Source organism: Melospiza georgiana, chromosome 21 (genome assembly GCF_028018845.1).
Source record: "Melospiza georgiana isolate bMelGeo1 chromosome 21, bMelGeo1.pri, whole genome shotgun sequence".
NCBI lineage: Eukaryota > Metazoa > Chordata > Aves > Passeriformes > Passerellidae > Melospiza > Melospiza georgiana.
The window spans coordinates 10,201,185-10,215,440 of NC_080450.1; the positions used below are offsets into that span (position 1 = coordinate 10,201,185).

The 14,256-nt window shown below is 50.8% G+C and overlaps 2 protein-coding genes across 3 annotated transcripts in view; one reads left to right on the forward strand and one right to left on the reverse strand.

The window, feature by feature from the left end:
- TMEM104 (transmembrane protein 104) overlaps positions 1-7,452 on the reverse strand; it is a 44,052-nt gene extending 36,600 nt beyond the window's left edge. For both annotated transcript variants that reach the window (XM_058038685.1, XM_058038684.1), the window contains exons 1-6: positions 7,403-7,452; positions 5,989-6,113; positions 4,089-4,210; positions 2,107-2,188; positions 1,117-1,219; positions 646-726 (exon numbers count right to left, since the gene is read on the reverse strand). In XM_058038685.1, coding sequence (XP_057894668.1) covers positions 646-726; positions 1,117-1,219; positions 2,107-2,188; positions 4,089-4,210; positions 5,989-6,033 — 433 coding nt within the window. In that variant the 5' untranslated portion in view covers positions 6,034-6,113; positions 7,403-7,452. The remainder of the gene's footprint in view (positions 1-645; positions 727-1,116; positions 1,220-2,106; positions 2,189-4,088; positions 4,211-5,988; positions 6,114-7,402) is intronic.
- A 467-nt stretch (positions 7,453-7,919) lies between these two features.
- NAT9 (N-acetyltransferase 9 (putative)) lies at positions 7,920-12,892 on the forward strand. Its single transcript, XM_058038714.1, has 6 exons — positions 7,920-8,278; positions 9,556-9,665; positions 10,654-10,788; positions 11,009-11,068; positions 11,245-11,339; positions 11,427-12,892. Exons 1-6 carry the CDS (start codon positions 8,202-8,204, stop codon positions 11,571-11,573), a joined length of 624 nt encoding a protein of 207 aa, XP_057894697.1. The 5' UTR covers positions 7,920-8,201; the 3' UTR covers positions 11,574-12,892.
- The last annotated feature ends 1,364 nt before the right edge of the window (positions 12,893-14,256 follow it).

Genomic DNA, 14,256 nt, shown 5'->3' on the forward strand with positions numbered 1-14,256 from the left:
TGCATTTCTATCACACGCAGCAATGGGTGGGCCTTTATTAGAGCAGGGTTACAAGTTTGCTCCCTGGCATACCAAAGACATTTAAAAGCAAAAAGACAAGCCAGCTGCCTATCACATCCTCAGCAGGGACCTCTTCAGCAGTTTGTGTCCCAGCTCTCTTAATAATTCCCTAGAGGCAGACAATTCCTAGAAGCTCCTATCAGAAGTCTCTTTCCTTCAGGCTGCTATCTACAAGGCTCAGAGAAGCCTGAATGCTTTATTCTCAAATGCTACAACCAAAATTACAGCTGGGCCCTACTGCCTCAGAAAGTGGAGATGACAGAGGACACATGCAGTTCAGAGGTAGGTGAGCTGCAGTCACAAAAGGCACTTGCCTTTATCAAGGCTGCTCCCCTAACCTGCATGTTTGGCTGGTTCCATGCCCACCACAGCAGGTTCTGGCCCACCTGGCCCATAAATACCTTACAGAAAAACCACACAGGAGGATGAATATAGTCCGCAGTGAGAAGGAACAGCACATCTGGGTGGAATCATCACAAACTTAAGATGCAAACCCACACTGAGAAGCATGCAAACTTACAGAACAGCTATACACAAAACATGCAGGAGGACCCAAAGGGACTTTGGAAAATGTTCATCAGTTACCTTTATTGAAGAACATGGAAGCCATCTGGCCCATTTCCACCCTCTCAGTGATTTCAAAGATATTGGCTGAGCCACGTCTCTCTGCAAGTTAAAAAGCAAGAAGTGTTTCAACCAGTGCCTCCAATAAGCCCTAAGGCCAGGTTACCTGGATACTTGGGAACCTCTAGCAGCAGTTTGAAGGACAGTATGTCCAACTCCACAGCTGCAGAGTCACTGGGCCAATTACTCTGCTGAAGCTAGTCTAAGGTGTTTAGAAAATAAGATGTTCTCATCTCATTGACGTAGAGGGAAAAGATCTTTATCAGGCTGCAGAAGGCAAACTGAATTCTCAATGACTCTTATCTTACAAGTGCTGAGGACTTTGGGATGAGAGCATGTGGAACTAAGGGTGAAATGGACAGAGGAGCCCACTGGAACAGTGTCTGCAGAGAAGAGGCCTCACAGCAGTGAAAGCATGAACTGGGTACTCACGAACTGACAGGATAGGCCGTGTCTCTGCTCGCTCGTAGCCATCTTGGAGGAGAACATCACTGTCAGACACTCCAGAGGAAGAATCCTCATCCTCATCATCCTCCTGGATGAAGAGATCGCTGCTGAGATATCTGCTACCCACAGTACAGGCTGTGCCACCCCACGTCATGGTTACTTCCAGACACTCAAAGGAAGGTCCCAAGCAGGAGGGGAGGACATGCAAGGAAAGGCAATACCAGGGAACCCAGAGGATGCTGTGGAGGGCAGAGGAGGACACCAGCAGAGCAGGCTGAAGTGAGTGACATGTACCACCCCCAGGTCACACACACAGCAACACTGCCCAGTTCATGCCATGATAAGTGGCACAAGGAAGTTAGAAACTTCAGGAAGATCTGCAGCATTGCAGAACTGGGAGGAAAAAAATAACCCAAGCATATTTAGCTAGCACAAGCAGGTCTAGTTCCTAACTCCATCCCACTAACACCAAGCCAGGGGTCTAAATCAGTGCAAACAATTATGCCTCCCTCTGATTCAGTAAAGCCACAAGTAAGTTTCACAGCAAGGACATAATTCAGAACTGTCCACAACCTGGGATACTGCCCAAGCAACAGCAAGGACATCCCAGCCTGTCCCAGTTAAATGACCTGAGATCAGCAAGGATTTATAGTCCTCAGCACACTCCAAATAGCACCAATATATTGGCTGCCACCTCTCCACATTCACTGAGCAGCATTTCTGGGCAAGGAGAGCGTGATCAGTAAGAAATGTGAACAGCACAAGAGATTTTTCAAAGCAGGAGCAGAAAATCCTGTCTTTAATGAGCAACCCCACAGGGAACTAACAGCTATATTTTATTTGGCAAAGTTAAGTACAGTAGAAATTGATTTCCTTAGAGTTAGTAACAAGACAAGGCAAAGATGCAGAGGAATGCCAGGAAAATCCTACGTGATAAAACAACAGGAGGAAAAGGAAAATTAAACCCACACAAACCTTGCGTTTTTCCATTCTCTTCCATCTCAGCTGGGCATTTGCAGCAGCCATGGCTTCCACCACAAAGGTTGTAGTCATATAGCTACAGAGAGAAGAATTCAATTGATATCATCAGTAATAGTCAAGAACTGTCACTGAACAGAGATGGAGAAAAAATCCCATCTGTTTGCAGGAGAAAACAAACAAACCAAAACAATCCTTTTGCCAGTTCCCCACACACTATTTTGACAGTGTTTCATCTCAGTTTATTGCTTCCTTCTGCTCTTGAGATTCAGGTGTTCAAGCAGACCACAATATAACACACCTTCAGATATAATAAGACATTTTAGATATTTGGAAGGCACATTCCTGGCATTCCTGTGGGTTGAAGACAGCAAGAGAATTTTGATCTTTCTTAGAAAGCAAGTTTCCTTCCTCTTTTTAGAACCTATGACAAACCCAGCTCTTCTCTGAAGCTCAGCAAAGATACTCTGGTCCCTTAAAGAATCTTACACATGGCATCAGAAGCAAAGCAACAATATAAGAAGGAGCACATAACACATGCAGGCAAATGCTGGAGGACAGTGGAAGAGCTGTCCAGGGAGACACTGATGGAATGGATATCATTATCTCAGCTAAAACCAGTCCTGTAATATTAATAAATAAATTTTAAAACCTCCTCAAATCAATCTTATTTAAGGCTTTAAAGTGGTTTCTCACTACTTCAGGAACTGGACTTGCCTATTGAGTTCAAGTAAGAGATGAGTTTTGCAAGAATAAAAGGAAGTGCTGAGGCCTGTGTAGCAATTTCTGCCCAGGCTTTTCCTGTGCCAAGGGTGCCCAGTGGGCATGAGGAAGTCCCAAGTACCAGAACAAAAGCAAGAGCTCCCAAGGCATGCAGCACTTAGAGCTGTGCCTTCTGAGCTTAATCCAGTGCAGTTCTGGTACACAGCTTTGGAGGTTTGTGCTCTCCTGCTGACCTTGAAGGATCGTCTGCTGGTGCTGAATTCCATATGTTGAATTTATGCTTTTAAACAAACAAACGTAGCTAAAAGGAATTTCTCCTAAAGCTCCCAGTTACTGGAAACCCCACAGATATCATTTTACCAAGCCTTTGCAGCAGCCAGCTCTGAGGTGGGGCAGTCACAAGCATTTGACCATACAGTCTCCCTGCACAGCAGCACAGAACAGATGCCAAAAGCTCTGCCTCCAAATCAAAGGCACATTCAGGCTGGCAGAACTGCTTACTGAAAAGGCTGGCACTTCAAAAGTCCATTTGTACAAATGGCAGGAGGGAATTTTGTTTTATTTTGTTTTAAAGCCAAGCAAGAAGCAAGCAGGGATTCCCAGCCCACCAGAAGATGGCAATTGTAGCAGCAACTCCTCAGCAATCAGTGCTGCATCCACAGCCTTCAGCTCCACCTGCTGCTCCAGCAGGGAGGTACCTGGGCAGCAGCTCACAGTGAACCAGTGTGACAAACAGGACACCATCTCCAGAGTCTTGAGCAGCAAAGGTCTGAAGGGCCTAAGACAGGCCTGGCTATACAGGAATTTGTGTTCCTGACACTCTTTCAGCTGTGAAAGCATTGCCAGAAGCCAAGAGAAAGCTTACACATCTGCAAGTCACAAAGCAAAGACTTGACCCTGTGCCACCTGAGACCTGGATGGTGTTTGTGGAACTGATCTGTGACAGAGGCAAGCATGGAATGTATCCACAGTGAGGACAATGTCAGAAAGGTAGAGGGGATAAATGTCCCACAAGACTCTAGACTGGAGGAAAAGTCCTTCCCATCAGTCAGGAAATGGGATGTACCAGAGAGTCAGGAAGTGCATCCTTCCAACTCAGGCAACACCACTGCAGAAATCAACACTCAAGGAGCAGAGGGACAGAGCACACAGGAAAACAGCAAAAGTCTTTGCAGTGTCCTCACCCAGCTGAACCTCCCAGTCCCCTAAAGAGACAGACAGACAGACAGACAGACAGAAACACACACACATCCTACCTCATAAATCCCAGGAACATCAGGAGGACGAGGCTGACGAGCCACCCTGCTGTGGCAAAGGCCTTGGGCATGGTCAGGGCTCCTGTTCCAACAATGAGGTTGAACATGTACACCAGGCCAACCTGTAATCAGCCACATGATCCAGCATCAGAGTGTGCAGGAATCATCCAAAACACCCTGATTTAAATGGAGAGGGCAATTCCTGAGCCAGCAGGGTGGGAACAAGTCCATGTGAGAAATACCTGGAGGAAGGGACTGAACTCCAAAGAGAACAATGTAGGTGTCAGCACATTTCTGGAGAAACAGCTATTGCCCTCTATTTTTCTAAATATTTTAAATTATATTTTTTCTCTCTAGCTTGTAAAGTTATAAAGTGCATGAGATTTGTTTGTTTTCAAATCACTACCTTCTACCAGAAGGTCTGTGCTGTGGGTTGGGGTCTCTCCTTTTTATCTGACCTGAACACAAGCAGTTATGGCTATGTACCTTTCAGGACCTTTTATTCTCAGTCAAGCAGGAAATATCCAAAAAGAACTCTAATTCAAAGCCTGCTTGCTATTTTACCAGTAAGAAGCTGAGCATATTGTGAAGAAAGGATTTTACTTCCTGAAGGGAAAGAATTTTATCTTCTCTGGCAATGAGCTTTTTCAGTGTCCAGAGACAAAAGAGAACTCTGCACATGGACAGGACCCCCCAGGCTAAGAATTTAGCTCACTTAAAGATCAAAAGCTGCCAAAGTTGTTGTGCTTTAGTGAGGCTTTTTTTTAATATAGGTCAGAGTCCTCCAGAGGAAAACCAGTAAAGAGAAGTGTATGAGCAGACTTTTCTGGGTGTGGAGCAATTAACACCAGGAGAACAACTCCCCAGTGACCCTGAGAGCTCTCACTGGCATAAGCACAGCAAATTCATCTTTTGCTGAACATTCCAGAGCCATGACTCTCCTTTGGTCAGGCAGAAATGAGAATGGTGCCTGGAATGTTCAGCCAGGTTAGACATCTTCAGGGAAAGAGGAGAGCCTCAGCCTTTGAAATTGCTCCAGGAAACTCATGCAGCACCAGCATAACAATGTAAGAGCAGGTGACACTAATCCTTGAGGGTCCAGACATCCCAGTTAGTGTCTTCTCCATTTTCTCAGCTGTGACCTATTTCTGCAGCCTAATATCCACTTCTCCTACATCGAATCATTAACAGGGAGATGAAAATTTTAAAGCATTTAAAATCCAACACACAGATTTCTGGGCTGGTTCTAAATTTATTGAGTTGACTTAAAAAAAAAAAAAAAAAGTGTTTACAAAGTGGTGTTTTTAAAAGCTGACATTTTGTCAAGACTTGTGGCTATGAAAACCGGTATTTCCAGTAATATAGGAAAGCAGTAATTGGCTCTGCAGTTGCACAGGACACCACATCACAGGGAAGAAACCTCTAAATTACTCACTTCCACTGAAGTGGTAGAAAACAAATTACTGCAACAGTTGCTGCTAAGTAAACTTCGAGCAATTCAGGGGGAAATGTTTACATAAAGCAACAAAAAGGAAGAAAGTGGCATAGTTTCAATGTCCAAGTCCCCCATGTCTATTCCAATGACAATTTGGGTTGATGAAAACATTAACAAAATGTAAGAAAGTGGGCAGAAGGATGAAGAGCTGGTATGGGACATGAAGCTCTTTCTAGCACTTTTAGATCTATACTTCAAGCACACATCATCCCTTTACCTTATGAAAAATCACCTGTGATGTCAAAAAACCCCACATAACTACAAACACTAAGCACCTTTGACCCCCATAATCTCCTGAAATGCTGAGGTTATGTCCATGAGGAAGTAGGACTTGCAAGCAAAATGCTGAGGAAGGAGGATTTTGAAAAGAATCTCGTGACCAAACGCACAAGGAGCAGAACTTACATAGGGAGAGTAAAGCTCTCCAGTGTCAGTGATGCCACCTGCCATCCTGGAGAGGGAGGGGAAGCCCAGAGCAGAGCCAGAAGGGTGTTTGTGGAAGGGTGTTTGCAACTTCTGCCACCTTTAACCTAGGGAAACATCATAACACGGTGTTATCTTTGCTGGGAAAAGGAAGAACTCACAAGTTAGCTTTGGCACATCAGTTTTCTGGTATTTAAACAGATTTCAGCAGGATCTTGCCCTTCAGACAGACCCCACTTGGTTCAGTACCCTGTGAGAAGTTTTCATACCTGTTAACACTGGTTTAAAGGCAACCAAAAGGCCCTGCCCTTTCACAGCATGTGATGACCAAACTTCATCTTCTCCAAACAGCCATAGGGGCTGTTCCAGACAACTAAAACCTCAAGAGGAAAAATTACTGCCCTGCAGATGATCTCAAACTGCTGCTTCTCATGCAGCTACTACTCCTTGCAAACGTGTTCCTCCCACAAATCAAAAAACCAGCCTAAAGTCTCTCCTCCTAAATTCAAGTACAGAAATAAGTAGACAAATTAAAATATTGGACCTATTAAAGACACACCAAGATGTTTTTCATGCACCAACATTTCCAAAGCAGAAGTATCTGGGAAGCTTTACACTGTTTCTAAAAAACTAGATGTGTATGGAGGAACTGAAGCCTTCTGGAAGGTTTCTGTGTCAATAATTAGCCATAATTGCATTAAGGGCTTCACACTTCTACATGTGCTCCTACTCAGCCCCACCAGCTGGGACAAACCATCAGCACAAGCTGAGCTCCAGGACAAAGCCCAGTTAGAAGCTTGTACACCCACGCTGAATGCCAGGAAAGAATCAGGCAGCGTAACTCACTGAGGTCACAACCGACCAGCCTCAGAAGGAGAGATCAAACACCGCCTTTTACAGCAAACCTCGGCTCAAAACACTGAAGCCAAGCTTGGTAAACACGGAGCCAGCAGAAAGACAACGGACGCTCCGGGCCGGGGCCGGGGCCAGCGCGTCCCCGTGCAGGCCCCAGCCCGGGCGGGGGAAACCGACACCGGGAGCCCCGAGGGCACCCGGAACCCCCGAGGGCACCAGAGCTCCCCGGCCCTCCCCCGGCCTGCACCACAGGCGGAACGCTGCTCGCACCCCCTGCCCTCCGCGGGGGAACTCCCCCGGCCCCACAGAGCGCCGACAACCCCGGCAGCCGCCCCCTCACCCCGGGGCGCTCTCCCCAGGCGCGGGTCCCGCCGCTCCGGTGCACACCCCGGCCCGCAGCAGGACCCTCCCCAGGCCTATCCCCGCCCGTCGAGCCCCTTCCTTCCCGGCGCTCGGCGCACGCTGTCCCCGCTCAGGGCCGCCCCGCAGCCCCTCCGAGGGCCGCGTCCCGCCCGGGCCCCGCGGGACCCCGGCCCCTCACCAGCGCCAGCGGCTCGTGCCGGCGGCCCCGCCCCCGGCCGCGCGGGGGCACTCACGGCGCACGCGCTGCCCGAGCGCGGGGCCTTCCGCGCACGTGACAGGCTCGCGGGGCGGGGCGGGGTGAAGGCGGCGATCGTGATTGGGTGACGGTAGGGGGCGGGGCGTGGGAGGGACGGGGTGGGGCCCAAGGGGCGTGAGTACGAATGGGCGCGGCCCGGGAGGGGGCGTGGCATTAAAAATGGGGTGGGGCAGAAAGGGGCGTGGCCGTGCCAGGAAGGGGCGTGTCCAGGGAGGGAGAAGTGGGGCGGGGATGGAGCAGGGGCGGGGACAGGGGGAAGGCACCGACCGTGATTGGGCCACAGGAGGAGCGGGGCCGTGCGAGAGGCGGGGCCTCGCAGGAACATGGGCGGGGCAATGGGGGTGGAGTCGAGGAGAGGCGGGGCGGGGACGCGGCACGAGGGGGGCGGGGTCACACGGGGCGGAGCGGTGACGCCACACATTCCGTAGCTGGACGGCCCCGGGGTCTGTGCGCATGCGTGGGAGGCCGTAGGGCGGGCGCGCGTGAGCTCCCGGTGCCGGTTCCCGTCGGTCCCGGGTCCCCTACCCAGCCCCGGGGTCCCGTCGGGATGGCGGAGCTGCGATTCGGGCCTGTTAATGCGGCCGCATTGGTGCGACCTGGGCCATCCGTATTCTGAGAGCTGCCTCTCGCTCCAGAAAGGCGCCAGGCCGCGTTGCCCCATCCCTTGGCCTCGCCGGGCACACGGAGCGGGGTGCCGGGTCTCCCCCTCAGTGCAGAGGCCATGAAGATTAACCAGGACACGGTGCTGCGGGGCAAGAAGGTGACGCTGGTGCCCTACACCGCTGCACACGTGCCCCGGTACGTAGCCGTGCCCGTGCCCTCCTCGGACGCTCATGCACGGTGCGATTCCTCTCCTCCCTTTGCAGACAGTGCTGGGTCGGGACGGGGCCCGCTTCCCCCGGAATCAGCCAGCGAGTCACCCTCAGTGCCCTGGGGTGGCAGCGCCGTCCCTGTCCCGCTGAGCTCGGTGCCAGCTCTGCTGTCAGAGCCCCGCCTGTGCCGCTGGGAGATCCCGGCTCTGAGGGAGCACCGCAGTTCTTGCGGTCACTGAGGCCTTTCCCCGGTGACGGTGCAAGAGCAAAGCTTCGGCGTGTAAAGCCAGGTGGATGGTTGATGAATTAGGCATGCCAACAGTTTGTAAAGTAAATCAGCACAAAGATAGCAGCGTTAGTGTTTTTGTCAGTGTCCAGGAGGTGCTGTGTCAGTGTTGCTCGGGATGAAATGCATCAGAACTCCAAAACATCAGGTGTGTGGGATCTCAGCACCTCAGGACTGATGTGCAGAGTGGCCGAGACCACCCTTGGGGGGCTCGGGAGTCCTGGAATGTTGCCAGAAGTGTCTGGTGGCTGGACTTTGACCCTACACGGGAGACGACACCTGTATGAGGATGGGAGGATTTCACTGGGGTAAATGGTGAAGGGATAAGTTAATTAGAGAGTGAAACACAGGGTTTAAGATTTCTGTACAGGGGGGTCTAAAGAAGTAAGATGGAGGAATTGGGGCGTGTCCTGTCCTTCTTCTTCTTCTTCTTGGCCTCCATCTTCTGTGGTGATGGTGGCACTTTGGGATTGTTTTACTAAAAGATTGGATTACTAAAAGTGCACTGGTCAATAAGGGTAAAAGGTATTGGGGAAAATTGATAAATATTGTATACGTAATTTTGAGTATAAAGATAGGTGACTGCCCCGGGGGCTCTCAGTGTGCTCATGGCTGCTTGCTGTGCAGACTCTGTCGGGCCGAGGGAAAATCTTTTAGATAAACAATTAATAAACACCGAGACCGAGAAAAACCCTGAAGCCTCTTCTCGTCCTTTGAAGCGCGGGCTGCCCAAGGCCACCCCGGGCCTTTCCAGGTCTTTGAAACAGCTGAGAAACCGACACAGGTGTGCATTGGGCACTCCAGACAAAGCCACAGGACAGGCAAACTTCCTAAATTTCGAGAGGGCATTGTGTTCCATAAAGGACAGAGGCTTGGAGATACATTTTAAGTTGCCACAAAAGCCGGGCTGGTGTTTCCAGAGCTGACCCCTGGAGCACTGGGAGGGGGGCAGTGATGTGGGGCCGGCTCCATTCCAGGTACCACGAGTGGATGCAGTCGGAGGAGCTGCAGCGCCTGACGGCCTCGGAGCCCCTGAGCCTGGAGCAGGAGTACGAGATGCAGCGCAGCTGGCGGGACGACACTGACAGTGAGCATCTGGAATGCTTTCTGACCGAGGGTGGGAGTGGTGAGCAGGTCCTTTCCATTCTGGGAAGGACTCTCAGTGAGCTGTGAGTGCCCTGTGAGCAAGTTCCCACAAGCCAGAGGGGATGTGACACTTTCTACAGCAGCAGCTTGAACAGGTTTTCTCATTACAGCTGGTATATATTCAGGGAAGTGGAGAATATCCACTTCCTCGAGCTGTTTGTGTCTTTTTTATGCAGTTTTCCCAAAGACTGTAGTGATTCATTCCCCACAGCATTTTGTGCTGAGCTAAAAATCATTAAGCATCACTCCTGCACAGCCAACACTCCCCAGGTCTGATCATTGCAAAAAAGCAGAAGGATATACAACAGGTAGAAGGAAATACAACAAAGGTTGTATTTCTCCTTGATAAATTGTACAACTTTATGATCACCTGGTTGAGGTGTGTTGACTATATTGGTTCCTTGACTCTCCTACAGGTAATGAATCACTGCCCATAAAAGCCTGGTAGAAATTTAGTGAGCTGAAAAATACTGAAGCTGGCAAAGAGCTCAGTCTGGAGCATTTGTCTTAGGTGGCATAAAAAGACCTTACTCAGAGTGGCAATAATGTGGACCAGGTGAATCACTCAGTCTCAGCCTCTTGTGCACCAAAACAATTCTTTGCCCCAACTTGCTGCTGAGTAAGACAAGGCAAGGAGACCTCAGACATAGGAAGGAAGTTTTCACACTTCTTCCACAGGCTGTCTCTAGTCTTGGTGTCTGTGTCACCCTCACAAAAGGTTTTTCCAAGTATTTTTTCCTTTCTGCAGGTGGGAACAGGCACACCTGGTCACCTGGTATGGGAAGCCAAATTATTAACTCTTCCTTGCTGTTAACATGTGGAAACTGTTATTCCTCTGTCCATTATGCACCTTTAATTTCATTCTTTGGTTATTTATGAATAATTATCAGCACGCTCTGAGGATGCTGCCACATTTTTGTTTTCCCCAGAGTGCACCTTCATCGTGCTGGACTCGGAGCTCTGGCCTGGGCAGGAGGAGGAGAACTCCATGGTTGGGGATGTGAATCTCTTCCTCACCAACACCGAGGACCCGACTGTGGGCGAGATCGAAATCATGATTGCAGGTCAAGTTCTGCTTCACAGCTTGGGGCTCTGTCACTGTGGCTGCGTGCTGCAGAGAGGTGTTGATGTTCCTGCATCAGCTTTTTATTCTCATGCTTTACCATGGCTGTTCAGCCCTGATCAGCCCATGGCATGCCCAGGTCACAGCCTCCTCTGTCAAGTGCCTGCTGTGGCTGGTTTGTCTCCCCCAGCTGGATGCTGACTCTGTGCTGTCTCTTTCAGAGCCCAGCTGCCGTGGCAGAGGGTTTGGCAAGGAGGCAACTCTGCTGATGATGGCCTATGGTGAGGGTGGCTCAGTGCACGAACAGGAGTGTGGGGGGCTGAGGTCTGGGAGCACATAACTCCCAGTGATACAGACAGGGTAGCAAGGGATGCATCTGGCCCACAGGACAGGAGTCTTGTGCTTTTATAGATGTGGCATGTAATAGAAGTGCCTCTCTCTCTGATTTCTCCTGCAGGAGTGAGAAAACTGGGGATCACCAAGTTTGAGGCTAAGATTGGTCAGGAAAATGAAGCCAGTATCTGCATGTTCAAAAAGCTTCACTTTAAGGAGGTGCAGTAACAGCCCATGTCCCCAGAGGATGTGAGCAGCATTTGCCCTGTGGCTGGGCTTGAGCTGCTTTCTCTGTGTGTGCTGCAGGTTGCTGTGAACAGCATTTTCCAGGAGGTGACCCTGAGGCTGGATGTCAGTGACCAGGAGAGACAGTGGCTCCTGGAGCAGACAAAGCACGTGGAGGAGAAGAGTTACGCTGAGCTGAAGCAGCCAGCTGGGGTGCAGGACAGCTGACAGACACCTCCAGACACCAGCTGGGTTTCCAGGGAGAAGTTGGACGTTGTTGCAAGGTCTGGGTGTGGAGGACACCAGAGAGCCAACAGTGGAGCTGTTCTGTCTCCTTCAGCTGCTTTGTCATCTTGTCAACTTTGCACTTTGCTCCCCCAGCCAGGATTACTGCCTGAAATTTGGACCTGGGGAACAGCCACTAACTCATAGGTTTGGCTAGGAATGACTCTGACTTTGATTTGCTGTTCCAACAGAGCCTAAAATCACCAGCAGTGATTCCTGGACAAGCAGAAACTTCTCCCACTGCTCTTAAATCAGGATTCATCAGCGAGGAGGTTTCATATACTGGCAGCTCATTCTTTTTTACTCTTGAATAAAAAATAAAAAAATCACAAAGATTCTGAAGTGCCTGAGCACTATGTGTGGCTAAGCTGCTTTCTTTGGCAGCTCAAAAAGTGGCTCAGAAGTTGTAAAGGACAGCAGAGACCCTTTAAACCCAGTTTCCTGGGGTGTGGTAGGTTGCAGGGGGGCACTGCTGGGTCCTGGCAGGGAGGAGCTCAGATGGGGGTGAGCACAAACAAAGGGCAAGCTAATATGATGGAAATTGTTGATATTGGCTGATCAAGGCTGGAGCTGAGCCCCACCACTATGAGGGGGCTGAGAGCTACAGGAGGCTTCTGAGACAAACCCCCTCCAGCTTCAGGGCTGAAAACCTCAGGCCAGCAGTGATGTTGCACTTCATTTTCCTTGGCTGCTTTGCTGAAAGAAAGGAGAATGCACTGAAAGGAGCCAGCTCCCTTCTTCCACCAGCTCAGGACTCACTCTGCTGATCCTGGAGGGTCCATTTGCTGCTCTCCACTAAGATAAAGATGAACGTGGGGGAAAGATCTCTTGCTGGGGGGCAGATGTACTTAGGGCAGGAGTTATCCAGCCTCTAGATCTGAGGTCCATGGATGAAAAAGAGGCACTTGCCTGACTCCCACTGGACAAACTTCCCTGTGCAGTGACTCAGCCTGACCTGTCCTGCCCTACACACACTGTCCACAGCAGGGAAGCTGCTAAGAGTAGAGGACAGAAGGTAAGAAGGATAACTGATGCTCCTTTGTGTTTTCATACTGTAACAGCAGCTCAAATCCTAGACCGCAAATTATCTGTTTCAGTGGTAGAAGATCAGGTAATAACTTTCAGATTTGCCGAGGGATGTTTTGGAGATTGGCAGTCTGTGGAATTTTTATTGTTGCTGTGCCTGTGTTTGTAGGGCCTGGGGGCTTTAGTTTTCCAATTTTAGCTAATTTAAATACATTATTCCTGTGACTAATATTAAAGCCAAGTATGGGAACAGCGTATCATGGCATTTTAAACAAGTATTTAGTGTGGATTTAGATGTAGTGAAAGCTTTGTGTGGTAATAGAGTGAAGAGCTGCTCTACTTCCTGCTGGGATTACCATGACAAGGGCTGGTAATCCTCCTGCCCCTCAGATTTGCAGAACCTGCTGGGTGAACTGCTGGCTCTGGTGCTCCTTCCGTGAAGTGTCTCATCCCTCTGCCAGAGGAGCGAGGCCAAACCAGCAGGAGAGACGGAGCTGGGCTGGGATTTGCTCCCCTAAAACCCGACCAATGTGGGAAAAATAATTTCTTTTCCCCTCTGCTGCCGGGGGAAGGGGCAGGGTGATCTCCTGTGCCCGCTGCTGTGCCTGGCTGGTTGCTCTGGAGGCAGCGAGGGCCCCGCTTGGCATCCCCGGGCTCGGCAGGCGGCTGGGAACAGCCTTTCCCTGGCAACCCTCACAGAGCTGGGCATGGCCCGGAGCTCAGCCCACCCCAGAGGCTGGGGACAAGAGTCCTGGCAGGGCTCACACAGGGCTCCCACAGGGAACCAGTGCCCAGCTGCTCTGAGCAGGCCAGGAGGCAAAAGATGCTGCTGGGACCCGCTGGGTGCCCCCACTCCCGCCCTGCTCCCTGTGGCATCCATGCCAGGTAGGGGTGTCCTGCTGCCCCCGTGGGATGAGGATGGGAAAACAGGGGATGGGGGCTCACCTTCCCTCAGAGGACACGTCTTTGGAGGATGAGACAAGTTGGAATGGGCTCCCCCTGCTTCCAGGAGGAAGTGACAGCCTGCACATCCCCAGGAATCTGGTGGCACTTCGTCACCTAGGTGTCACTTGAGGCGCAAAGATCTGTGACCGTTTGTGTGCTCAGGTGGAAAAGCTTCTTTGCAGATTTGGAGCACAAAACAAGAGTGTGCAGAAGGGGAGGAAGCAAAGATACCAGACAGAGGCCAGGCACAGCCCTGCCTTGTCCCACTGTGCCAGCCAAGGCTACATCCATTCATTCAGAGGGACAAGCACCCCTCCCCTCACTGATCCCCCTGCCTTCCCTCAACCCAGGTGCAACCCAGACTCATCCCAAAGACCCCCATAGGGGCTGGGGGCACATTTGGGCTGCCCCAAACAAAGCTCCTGCCCTCCAGCCTGGCCAGCAGACCCAGATTAGAGCTTTGCATCACCCCCCTCCCTGCCCCCCCTCACTCCCCAGGGATTAAAGCTCATTAATCACCCCGAGGCATTAACCCCCACTGGGACCAGCCGGTGCCTCCTCAACCCCTCAGCCTGTCCCCATCACGTGCTAGATGTGACCCAGTGCCCCCCAGTTTCCCATTTTCCCCCCAAGCCCCAGAGGGCCACAGCAAGCC

Coding starts and splice junctions, on each gene's coding strand:
- NAT9 (XM_058038714.1), top strand. CDS start 8,202: ATGAAGATTAACCAGGACACGGTGCTGCGGGGCAAGAAGGTGACGCTG. Junction 8,279..9,555: donor ACCGCTGCACACGTGCCCCG/GTACGTAGCCGT, acceptor GCTCCATTCCAG/GTACCACGAGTGGATGCAGT. Junction 10,789..11,008: donor GATCGAAATCATGATTGCAG/GTCAAGTTCTGC, acceptor TGTCTCTTTCAG/AGCCCAGCTGCCGTGGCAGA.